At 40.3% G+C, this 13,014-nt stretch overlaps 1 protein-coding gene across 1 annotated transcript in view; it reads right to left on the bottom strand.

Moving 5' to 3' along the window:
• LOC133530125 (uncharacterized) overlaps window positions 1–13,014 on the bottom strand; it is a 64,957-nt gene that overhangs the window by 30,449 nt on the left and 21,494 nt on the right. Inside the window, exon 2 of the mRNA XM_061867968.1 lies at window positions 142–1,233. Within this exon, the coding sequence (XP_061723952.1) occupies window positions 142–1,219 (1,078 nt within the window). The 5' untranslated portion in view covers window positions 1,220–1,233. The remainder of the gene's footprint in view (window positions 1–141; window positions 1,234–13,014) is intronic.

Raw genomic sequence — 13,014 nt, 5'->3', positions numbered from 1 at the left:
CATAAAGTGACAATCGGAAGACTTAGGCATAGATTGTAAATTCTAAATTCAAAACTTGATGTTCTACATGGAAAATGGCTATTATTATATATACATTAAACCTTTCCGAAAAATCCTTATAAAAATAAATTGTTTTTTTACCTAATCCACCATTCTCCTCTCGGCTCCGCAACCTTTCTGCTTCCAACGCTTCATTTTGCTTCTGAATTCGCTTAAACAAGTCATAAATCCCTTTAGGCACCACTCTTTCAGCCACACTACCCACTACACTTTCCACCACACTCCCAGCGAATCCAAACAGAACTGACACCACATCTTTGTTTGGAGGTTTTGTTGGTATAACATCTTTACTGTCATAATAATCTTCTGGAACCTCGTCACTGTCTAAATCTACTGTTGTAAATTCTAAACCATCATCTGTAGCTGTAATTTCAAAAGATCTGTTAACTATATGTATTTGTTTGCTTGAATTGGTGTTTAAAATTTCTATCGTAGTGTTTTCTGTTACAGGTTTAGAAGTAGTCAATATTTCTGACTTTTCGACCGGTTTGGTTTTATTAATTACTTGATTTTTTTCTTTTTCTTCTAGTGAATAAGTTTGGTTAGCTTTTACTTTTTCTACAGGATTAACTGTGGTTTCATGTACATCTATTATTTTTAATGATGTCTTATTGCTTTTGATATTTTCTTCTGGATTATCTGTAGTATAATAATCAGTTGTACTTTCAGGTGATTGAGTTGAAGGTAGCGTAACAGGCTGTTGAACCTCAACAATTGGAGTTACTTTCTCTGTTGTAGACAGAGGGATCACAGTCAAATCAGGCTCTATAGTACTTTCTACTATGCTTACTAAATAATTCTCCGTTGTTGTTACTAATTCTAAAGGTATTACATCTAGTTCTGAAGCTGTTGTTTTAGCTGAAGCTTCTGTCGTTTCTTTAATAGTTATAGTTTTATTCTTATTTATATTAATATAATCATTATTTACAATAGTGTATCTATTAGATTCTTTATTATAATCGTCATGCCAAGGCACTGTGCCATATTTTCTGTCTTTATCAATGTATTGGCTATCGAAATCGATTATATTATTATCGAAATCTATTTCGGTGGTGATCGGTTTGTCAGTAAAGTCGATGTTTTTAGCTATAACTACTGTGGAGTAGAGCAATATGGCACCAATAAGATAGATCATCTTTCGGCGTACACGGTGGTACATCTTCGGAATCCCATCTATAACAAAACAAACATGGTCATTGTAAGAATATGAATATGACATAAATAAATAAATAATAAATATTATACGACATTATTACACAAATTGACTAAGTCCCACAGTAAGCTCAATAAGGCCTGTGTTGAGGGTACTTAGACAACGATATATATAATACATAAATATTTATAAATACTTAAATACATAGAAAACACCCATGACTCAGGAACAAATATCCATGCTCATCACACGAATAAATGCCCTTACCAGGATTTGAACCCGGGACCATCAGCTTCGTAGGCAGGGTCACTACCCACTAGGCCAAACCGGACGTCAATGATACAATATCTTGAAGTAGGCATTCAAATAGTTCAAATAATGATTCCAAAATTGAATTGAAAATTGAATAAAGTGGAGTGGAATTAAACTGGAGTGGAAGTGTTGCAAAGGTTTCAAGGCACAAAGGCTTGTCAAACAAACTTTGCTACTGAGTGAAACGCTGAAATGCGAGGTAAATAATAACTGTAAAAAATACAAATTACAATGTATACTTAGTTACATCATATTTTATTCGCAATCCAAATGTTTTCATATTAACAGCGTTTCTTGTGAAGGAAATCGGTCTAGTATCTGTATATAAAATGCATGTGTCCTGACTGACTGAGCCATTCACCAACGCAGAGCCGAAATTACAAAACAGAGGATGTTTGTGGTACAAGTTTAAATTTAAGCTAGGAAGTTAAAAGGTATTTTATCTAATTAAAGAAAAAAAAATCAGCGTTTTTGAAAATTCATCCTCCAAGGGGGTGAAAAGGGGCTGAACGTTTGTATCGAAATGAAACGTTTTTTTGAGTCGGGAACATGAAACTTTGGAACAAGGCATGTTTTTAGAATACAAGAAAAGTACCTACTTAAATTAAGCATTTTTGAAATTTCATATCTGAAGGGAGTTAAAATGGGGATAAAAATATTTTTTGAACGAGATACTTTAAAATTTGTAAAAATGTATTAATTATATTTGAAATACAAGAAAAAGAATTTCTGCGGTTTGGAAAATTCTTCTTCTAAGGGAGTTGAGATGGCTAATATTGAGATCAAGTTGTTCTTTCAGTTATGAGCTTGAAAGTTAGGCATGGGACGTTACAATATAAATAATTATAATAACCAACATACAAATCCACGCGTACGAAGGCGCTGGCAACAGTGAGTTACTTAATAGGTATATGGCACAAAAGGTCACTCAATTTCAAGATAAGTATCATACATATATGTAAAATTTGTAAAAGTAGAACGCAAAAATCACCGAAGCGACAAGGAATTGCAGTAAATATGCCTCAATGTGTTAAGAGTCATACAAGCTGCCAAAAAGCCGGTGGGGACATACAATACGATCGAAGTTACGCTCTTATTTTGAAACGGCATGCTTAAATACATAAAGGGCTGGCATCGGATCGACCAAGGTGGAGACAACTTCATCAAGCTGCACCGACAAGAGCCCTGCTCTTAAATTAAAATAAAATAAAATAAATAAATAAAAATGTTATTTATTCAGGTATCAAATTAAAATAACAAATAAAAAATTAATATTAATAAATAATAATAATTTAAATTACAATAACGCAACAATACAATAAAATAAAATATACAATTAAAATTAAGGCTAATTATATTGGTGCAGCGGGGAAACCTTGCTCATACAGTAGCAGGTTGTATACACTACTTTAACAACACTGTTCGCCGTTTCGCTCACTCTCCCGACAAACGACCAGTGCCTTTTACGCATTATAGCGTAATTAAAGAAGAAGATGCTTAAATAATATGAAAAAAAGCGAAACAAAAAAAATTGAGCGAGTAGAAGTTTTGTAAACAAAACTTTTACTCGCTCTTAACTCCTTTGCATAAATAACAATTTCTAGCAACGAAAACTAGTACCAGACACAGGTGCATTTCATTTAAGATAAGGAGGTACGAAAAACTTAAGTAATCTATATGTATATACGTTTTTATTCACTAATTTATTATCCAAGGAACTTATCATAACGTGCGATGTAATCTCGCTATCGGTGGTCCCCGCACTAGGCAAGCCTGTATCGCAGAGGCCAATATTCGGTGTGGTACAGACAGATAAGGGAATGTTGGTTGACACAAGAGTTAAGTGAAAATACTAGTCTTTTGGAAAATATGTAGACGAAAACAAAAATTATAATACAAATAAAAAGCTGTGAAATGCTAAATATGTTATTTGAGAATGTTTTTAAAAAATGATAGTGTAACTTCAAGCGTTTGGCGGCGAGGTTCAGATGTCTCTTAACATGTCCAAGATAACTATTGTTTTTTCGGCAGTTTTTGTAGCATACGTAGTTACATGTATAACGTAGTCGCTTAGAACCTTTTTCGTGTGTTTTATGTAACCGTTGTAAGTTACGTTGAATCTCCGGTTAGCGGATTGCAGTGGGTTATGTTCTGTTATGTGTTTGAGTTACCAAGCGAGGTTAGTACTGTCTAACCACTAAGTGTAAAACATGGATGGCATAGAAATAAAAAGTGTGAAGCTTGTATAATGTTTACGTCTAGTTTAATAATATATCATACAACTAGGGCATAAAGTAACCCATTTCGATCCGAGTTTAAGCGAGCACTGTTATAGGCCGAGGCTAAAATGGGCCCTTCAAACTAGGAGTTATATACTATACTTTTCACTTCGATTGATTCAGAAAAATCCAATCTTTTAGGTCATATAATCATATATATTTTTAATTATAATATCAAAATATACATAATGGATATATACAGAGGATTACTATAACTAGCTTAAATCTAAAATAGGCCCTTTAGGCATTGTCCCAAGGATGCTAACGGCATTTCCTCGTTGTACCGCAATACTGATACGTTGTGCGAGGAAGCCGCCAGCTCTTCGGTCACCAGTTACGTCAACCAGACACTTCGCGGTTTTTGCAAAAAACTTGTGCGCGCTGGGACCCCACGAACCTAAAGTTTCAAGTTCCTAAGTACCTAATTATAAAGCAAATAAAAACTTTTCAAGTGTGAGCTTGAACGCACTCTAAAACAAGTAACCGTCAAAAATATATGACTCACACTTTTATTGCAGACTGCACTTTCTCTTTTTTGTATGTCTATCAAGTACTTCTCGAGACCTTTCAAATGAGCCTAAACTCAATGTGTTTAAGTTTTCCCATCATAGAGTTCCTTTGGCTACCTTCCGACTGCATCATCAGATCAGCTCCATTTTAGTATACTATTGCATTGTCATCGGAAATACAGAAGTATACCAAATTTCAGCTCAAACAGACACCAGGAAGTGGTACAAATTAAAGTTACAAGATTTGAAGCACTAAATAAATAATAATAAAAGTGTGTAAAAAAGTGTGTAATAAAAGTGTGTAAAAAGTGTGTAATAATGAATATATACCGCCATACAATCAAAGTTCGACTCTCATTTTAAAACGAAATTTTGAAATAACAATTAAACATAAACATTCAAATAACATGTATGGTAAGTACTAGTTATCTTTGCTCTGAAAATGTGTCGGCGGCCCGACGAAATTTGTTAATTTTGTGGTACATGTTGCCCGACTCCGAAATAATACATACAAAAAATAAAACAAACAAAGATGGGGCGATCACTAGCATTTGAGAAAATTATCGATATGTATTTGATTTTATCGATATAGAAACTCCCTACCCGTCATGATTTTTTTCCCCCAAAAACCGATGTTTGATTATGCAGGTATGCTACAATCAAAACGTAATCAATTTATTAACTTCTCACCTCACATAACCTCTTTACAAGTACAAACCATAAAAAGATGCAAATTGCAAAGGTAAGTATTATGTAACAGCTCTTAACCTCAAAACAGCAATAACAAACGAATGGGATAGTAGTTTGCTTGAGAAACTGAGAGCTTACCAGTATACCATTCATATCATATCGCTATAGTCAGCAGGTAGGGCTAAAATGGTCGGCTCTTTATCATTTGTCACCATGCCTGTCACGTTCTAACAACTATGTAAGTGCAAAAGTGAGTGAGTAAGTGAGTAGTTGAGTTAGCATCATAATCAGGAGTGCAGGAATCAAGGTGTAATATTTTATACCACAACGGTGGCATACAAGCATACGGCCCGCCTGATGGCAAGTAGTCACCGTAGCCTATGGACGCCTGCAAATCCAGAGATGTTACATGCGTGTTGTCTACTCTTTAAAATCTGTACACTCCTTTTTTGAAGAACCATAATGGCTGTAGACCCTCGGGAAAACTTCGCTCATTCCACAGTCAGAGCTTCCGCGGGAGGAAGTTCCTCTTAAACCGCACAGTGCGCGACCATTTAGGCTCTAGGGTATGAGGATGAACAACCTGCCGACGGCGAGCGGTGCGGTGATAGAAAGTAGCCATGGGCATCATGTCAAACAATTCTTCAGAGCACAGCCCATTGTATAACATTTAGTCGACCTAAATCATAGATTTCTGATTTGTATCTCTTCGAATTGGAACTATTAACGACGTCGTTATCTATTTTGGTAATTTTTTTATAATATCATAATAACTTGGAGCGATCACTAGTATATAGGAAAAGCATCGATAATTGAGTTTATGCCTTTTAATTTTGCCCCCTGAAATCCGATGTCTGATACTATTATCAGACATCGGCTTTCAGCATATACGCATTCTCATCTATCAAACATGTCATTATGGTAACTTCACATTAGGTTCCATAGCATTATGTCATTCTAATGACGGTATTGACCTCTGCTCACGAGTGTAGCGTAGATCATAGCGATCATTATAGTCATTATAGTGATCTATACTTTTTTGTCACGCGACAGTACAGCGTGTGAGTTGAATGTAATGCTCTCTTTTTAACCGAGTCCAAAATAAGTTCGGCTTGGTTTTAATAAATAATATCTACACAACTCATGACAGTATTGATTGGTGAGCTGGTTATTCATGGCATCTTCTTCATTTCTGTAGTAGCCGTTACACGATTGCTTAACTTTTAAAGCAGAGAAAATCGTATCAAAGATGCCTCCAAAATACACGTCTTATTTTCAATAATGATATACATAATGGATATATACAGACAGTTTTCCTTTCCACTTTACCTTTGATGTAAAAAATTTGGAGCATGTCTATGTTAGGTATACTCATTTTGAACTAAAAACCATTATTCTCAATACGTTTTATTGCTATAATTCGAGAGTGAGTTTACCATTGATCAACTGGGGGCCGATTTTTGAATTTCGACCACTCGATTTCGTGTATTTTGTTCAATAAAATCTCCACTATTAGGCATTTAAATTCTCCTAATGGAATTGAAAACGAGTGGTCAATACCACTCGATTCCCAATTTTTATCGCTCGTATTAAAAAAAATAGCATTTCTCCGTTTTCCACAGATTTTCGAGTGACGAAATCGAGCGCTCGAAACTCAAAAATCGGTCCCCTGGCTAGTTTTTGCTATCTGGGCAGAATTGTCGACCAGCAGGGCTACATTGGTCGGCTGTTTATCATTTGTCACCATGCCTGTCACGTTCTAACAAGTATGTAAGCGCGAAAGTGACGGACATAGTGACAAGTGATAAAAATGCCATGCCGCCAGAGCGGAGGAACGGAAGCCGTCATTGAAACTCAGATAAAAAAGCCCGAGCCGCATTCAGCCAGCTTAATTGATGACTCACATTAGACCGGGCCGGGCACGGGCCTAGGCGTACGACACGTAATTCTCCATGACGGCTAATCGGTGATCACGTGGTACTTTCCATAGAAAACGGAGCGCTGGATGCTCCGGCCCGGTATAGCGTGAGTCATCCTTTAAACCGGTGTGGAACTCCTCTACCCTGACTAGAAGAACTAAAGTGAGGATCTTCAATTTAAATGTAACGGCCGTAATATCAAAGCTCCAAGTGTTTGTGAACACTGTTGTAAACGTATCACTGATGAAAAGGGTTAATTGCACAATAGATTAGAAAGGGCTATTTGAATAGGTAATTATTTATAAGTGCCCTGCGAGTACAATATATTGTCGAAATCGCCTATCAAATATGTTGCAATGCAACTAGGCATGTTTATTGGTTTGGAACATAAAGTATTATTTTAAAAGTATTGAGGATTCAATTAATACTAAAATGTCTAAACTTAAGAGAAAAGTATACCACGTGACCGTCTGAATATTTCCCATTCTGCATGATTTTTAGCATGTTGTAATGAAAAACTAGGTAACAACGTTATTTTTTTTTTTTCAAAATTAGCAAAATAAAATAATGTTTAAAGCGGAACCTATTAACCGAGAATATATGAAGCGATCGACATCAAAAATCAAACTGTCTCAAAGTAAACCTTTAGGGTCTCACGGCACTAGTTCAAATGACCTCCAAGAAAATTTAATCATTATTAAATTGAACACAGTTGCTTTTGTTGTTTCGTTCGATTATAATACGAAATATATTCAATTATATACCTATTCTATTGACAATGATTCAAATTTGACTGCCATTTTTTATTGTATTACACAGTTCTGTTACTTGTGATAAACAACGCACAGCCTTAACATTGAGAGGAACACCTTGAAATATTAATAAACACTGTGTCATAGGTTCGAGTAACCCGATAGATTTTAACCACGCAAGCATAAGGAAGAATGTTTCATGACTTTTGGTCAAATTAGGAAAAAAATACGTCGATTTTCGATTCGCCGACAACGATTCGCAGACGGATTTTTTGGCCGAGTAAGGATTGGCAGAATGTCATTACGCATAATAGTCGTTTGTACGAGCAGTCAACTCAATACTCAGAACATTGATACGCATTTTTACTTTACATTTATTCTATCGTTTCGTTTTTTGGAAAACTTCAAAATGGCGGAAATTGGCATGAAAGACTTAAGTGCCTCATGGCACTTAAGATTGTAAGTACGCGGTGCCTTCACAATCTCAGAAGACCTCGTCCCTGCCTTTATGGAAAGGGGAAGATCCCTGAACTGTGGGGTGGGCAACGTCTACCTGAAGTTCAGGGGTCCAGGAGGCAAATACGTGGACCAGCCTCCCACCCTGCAGGGCTCCACCCTAAGGGTAACGGGTGCACAGGTCCCTAGCCAACAGGCCGAGGGCACCCCCAAGCAGAGCAAGTCTGCCTCTGGGGAGAAAGCTGCCCCCCCGTCGTTATCCAAGCCGACGATACCTGAACTCTCGGAGGATGAACTCCTTGGCACTGGTGAGGGACCAGCCGGGACATCATCCGAGTGCGAGGACTTGTCGGCCTGGATAGAGTCGGGGCTGGCCGACATGTTGAAGGAGGGAGGGGAGATGCAGGATGGCCCCCCTACCACCGACAACATGGACACAGATTAGTGTCCTACAAGCAAACCTCCAGCACAGCGTGGCCGCTACGGCCCAACTGAGACGCTGTCTGGTAGGTCTGCCAACAGCCGTTGCCCTCCTACAAGAACCTTGGACGGGCAGCGGACATATACGCGGGCTCTCTGACACGAAAGGTAAGCTCTATTACTCCACGGTACATGCCGTCCCTAGGGCATGCATCCTAACCACTAACAATATTATTGCACAACCGCTCACTGAATTCTGTTCCAGAGATCTGTGTGCGATTAAACTACAAGTTCCACTGCCAACAGGATGTCGCGACCTAGTCCTCGCCTCGGCGTACATGCCCGGAGAGGACGAGCCGCCGCCTGCTGAAGTACAACGACTGGTCAGCCACTGCGAGAGAGCAGGTCTCGCGATTATCATCGGAGCCAACTCCAACGCACACCACCAGCTGTGGGGAATGGAGACCAGTAATAACAGAGGTAAGACACTTGTTGAATATCTTGTGACTACAAATCTAAACATTCTAAATGTGGGCGCTGAACCAACATTTGTAAACAAACGATGCAAAACGATTATTGACCTGACTCTGGCTTCGGAGGAGGTCAGCGAACTAGTTATGGGATGGCACGTCTCTCAGGAGGCCTCCTGTTCAGACCATAGATGGATTCGCTTCAATCTACTAGCATCTAGTGACACACCAATCGCCCGTAGGAATCCCAGGAAAACTGATCGAGCCGCTTTTAGGAAGATCCTAGGCGAAAGCCTCGATCTGCTTCCTCCGAGGGATGACCTTCGGGAACCAACTCAAATAGAACAGCAGGTAAACATCTTAACTGATGCCCTCGTAGACAGCTACCACAAGGCGTGCCCCTTAAACCCACCGGCAAGGACTGCCATAACGGGTCACCAGGGGTGGGGCCCAGAACTGGAGAGACTCCGGCGGAAAACCAGGAGACTCTTCAACAGGGCCATGAACACAATGGCCGAAGTGGACTGGGACAACTACTATGAAGCCAAGGCCAGGTACAAAAAAAGACTGCGGTACTGGAGATCCTTATCGTGGAGGAACTTCTGCAGCAGCATCGAAACATTAGACCAGGCCAACCGGGTAAGGAAAACTCTAGCGCACAAGCCCACATCACAACTGGGCTCACTGCGGAAGCCCGATGGCACATACACATCTTCCCCTGCAGAGACTCAACGCCTTCTCCTGGTAACCCACTTTCCGGGATGCGTAAGCCTCGCTGATGTAAATCAGCAGGACGAGGAATACAGCACAACAGACAACAACTGGCAAATGGCGCATAGAATCGTCACCGCTGAGAAACTCAGGTGGGCCATACACAGCTTCCATCCCTTCAAGGCGGCTGGTCCGGATGGGATCTTCCCTGCTCTCCTACAGTGGAGTCTAGGACTCATCCAGGAAACTCTAACCGATATCATGGTAGCCTGCCTAGCCTGGGGGTACGTGCCCAGGAGATGGAGGGATGTCAACGTGATTTTCATACCAAAACCAGGTAAGAATGACTACACGGCTGCTAAATCCTTCAGGCCCATCAGTCTCACATCATTCCTGCTGAAAACTCTGGAAAAACTGTGCGACAGGGATCTGAGGGATCGAACGCTAAAGAACATACCGATGCACAACAACCAGCACGCGTACAGCTCAGGTAAATCCACAGAGTCAGCCCTACACATGGTTGTAAGCCGCATTGAGAGAGCCATCCACGACAAAGAACTGTGCCTCGGCACTTTCATTGACATCGAGGGCGCTTTTGACAAGACCTACTTTACCAGTATAGGGAATGCCTTGGAAAGCCATGGCGCGGAACCCGGACTAACAAAGTGGATCATGAACATGTTAAACAAGAGGATTATAAGGTATGCAGGTCAACCGCAGGCCGTAGCAGCGGTGAGAGGATGTCCTCAAGGGGGAGTCCTGTCGCCTCTGCTGTGGAACCTAGTAGCTAACAACCTTATAACCAAACTGAACGAGGAACACTTCTACACAATAGGCTACGCTGACGATCTGGCAATATTGATATCAGGTAAATTTGCCAGTACAGTATGCGACCTCACCCAGTCAGCTCTCCGGATCGTAGAACGCTGGTGCAGAGAATTTGACCTATCAGTTAACCCCACCAAAACAGAAATGGTAATGTTCACCAATAAAAGGGCGCTTGGCAACTTTACCAGACCAACACTTTTCCAAACCGAGCTGCAGCTGACCGATGAAGTTAAGTACTTAGGACTAACTCTCGACAGTAAACTCAATTGGAACAATCATATCAACAAACGTATAGACAAGGCGGGAGTTGTCTTTTGGCAGTGCAGAAGGATGATTGGTAAGAGGTGGGGACTGAACCCGAAAATCACCCTTTGGCTCTATAAGACGATAATCCGCCCCCTACTCTGTTACGGTGCCCTGGTTTGGTGGCCAAGAACAAACATAGGCAACGTACGAGACAAGCTACAAAGACTCCAAAGGCTCGCATGCGCGGCCACCACTGGCTGCACGAGGTCCACTCCAACTGCAGCCATGGAGGTCATGTTAAACCTTCCACCGCTGCATCTACACATACAGCAAGAGGCCAGTCTCTCAGCGGTAAGGTTGCGAACCCTTAATATATGGTCTAACAGCATAGGAGCTCTCCACACAACATGCCTGGAAAAGGTATATGACGAATTTCCAGTGCTTAGGTCGGGCACGGATCGGATTCACAAACAAGCTATCTTTGACAAAAGGTACAAAATACAGTTATATGAGGACGACAACCACGAAGGACTCAATCTCCGGGAGCTGAGAATCTTCACTGATGGGTCCAAAACAGACAGCGGGTCGGGCTCCGGAACCTTCTCAGAAGACCTGAACATGTCAATCACCACACCGCTAGGAGCCCATAACTCGGTATTCCAAGCTGAGTGCATGGGCATCTTAAACGCGGCGGCTGCCATCATTGCAAGGAAGGTAGTAGGATCCTCCATCCGCATACTCTCCGACAGTAGAGCAGTCTTAATGGCTCTAAATAGCCATATAATTACATCCAAACTTATACACGAATGCCACGAACGACTAATGGAGGTATGTCATAATAATAATAAGATCACTTTACAATGGATCAAGGGACACAGTGGATCCCGGGGTAACGATGCTGCGGACGAGCTTGCCAGGCAAGGATCGGGTGCGGGGGCGATTGGTCCGGAACCGATTCTTCCGATACCGTTTAGCAAGGTACGCTCAATGCTGCTGGCACGTACAGGGAAACTACACACAGAACACTGGCTGAATCAGACTGGATGCAGACAGGCAAAAGAAGCCATGCCTGGCATCAACGGAAAGCTCACAAGGGCGCTCCTTCAACTAGGGAAGGTCCGACTGAGTATGGTAACCAGTGTCATAACAGGTCATGGACTATTTAACAAACATCTTTTCATAACAGGTGTCACAGACAGTCCCTTATGCCGAGGATGCATGGAGACAGAAGAAACAGCCTCTCACGTGGTGCTGGAATGCAGCGGAGTGGCCCCATACAGGGCAAAACATCTCGGATCCCCGAGAGACCTCCCTGAGGTCCTACTCAACATCAAAGGTTTGATAGGATTCCTCGAGGAGTTGGGCTGGCAAGAGTAGCCAACCCTCCACCCCCCCTTGTCACGCAAAATAGGCGCCAGTCGTCGAGTTGCGGAAAATCGCCCGAACTACAATACAATACAATACAAAGTACGCGGTGATAGTGACTCAAAGAAGTACCTATGTATTTATTGTGTTTACATGTTTTCAAAAGTCAAAAGCATTTATTTGTCCAACATATATACTCGTACATCAGTAAAGGTCCATCTCCAGAAGGGCATCTCCAGATTTAATGTATTTTTAACCATAGAGACTGTACATCTCTATTGTATTGTAGTAATTATTTATTTTAAGATTATTATAATGTAATGTTTACCCAGGTATTGGCTGTTGTTTTTATAAATGCTGTTATATATTTTTCCTGTCACTATATGATGTTACTATAATGTTGTACCGACTTGTAAAAGAGCCCTTGAGGCCTACTTGCAGAATAAATTTTTGAATTTTGAATTTTCCATTGCATCATCATTGTATCACTATGTTGTGCCGTAAGGCGTACAATTTTTCATTACACAATTCAATTTTTCTGTGCACAGTTACCATTAATAATCATCTAACAAAAATTCACTTACACTATAATATGCTTTGTCAAAATTTTTTAAATAATTTACGAAGGTTTAAGAGGGAAGCAAACCACGTGATCGCCCATACAAGAAGAGAAAACATATTTTCACTTCTAAATATATTCCATTCTCCATGATTTTTTATTATGTTATTGACACAATGAAAAACTAGGTTATTAGGTTTTCCTTTTTCTCAGACACTGCAAAACAAAAAAAAAAGAACATTTATTCAAAGAAAAAGCGAAATCTCTAAACCTAGAATATATTAT

This window comes from Cydia pomonella, chromosome 22 (genome assembly GCF_033807575.1).
Source record: "Cydia pomonella isolate Wapato2018A chromosome 22, ilCydPomo1, whole genome shotgun sequence".
Classification (NCBI taxonomy): Eukaryota; Metazoa; Arthropoda; class Insecta; order Lepidoptera; family Tortricidae; genus Cydia; species Cydia pomonella.
This window is presented reverse-complemented; position numbering and strand designations above follow the sequence as displayed.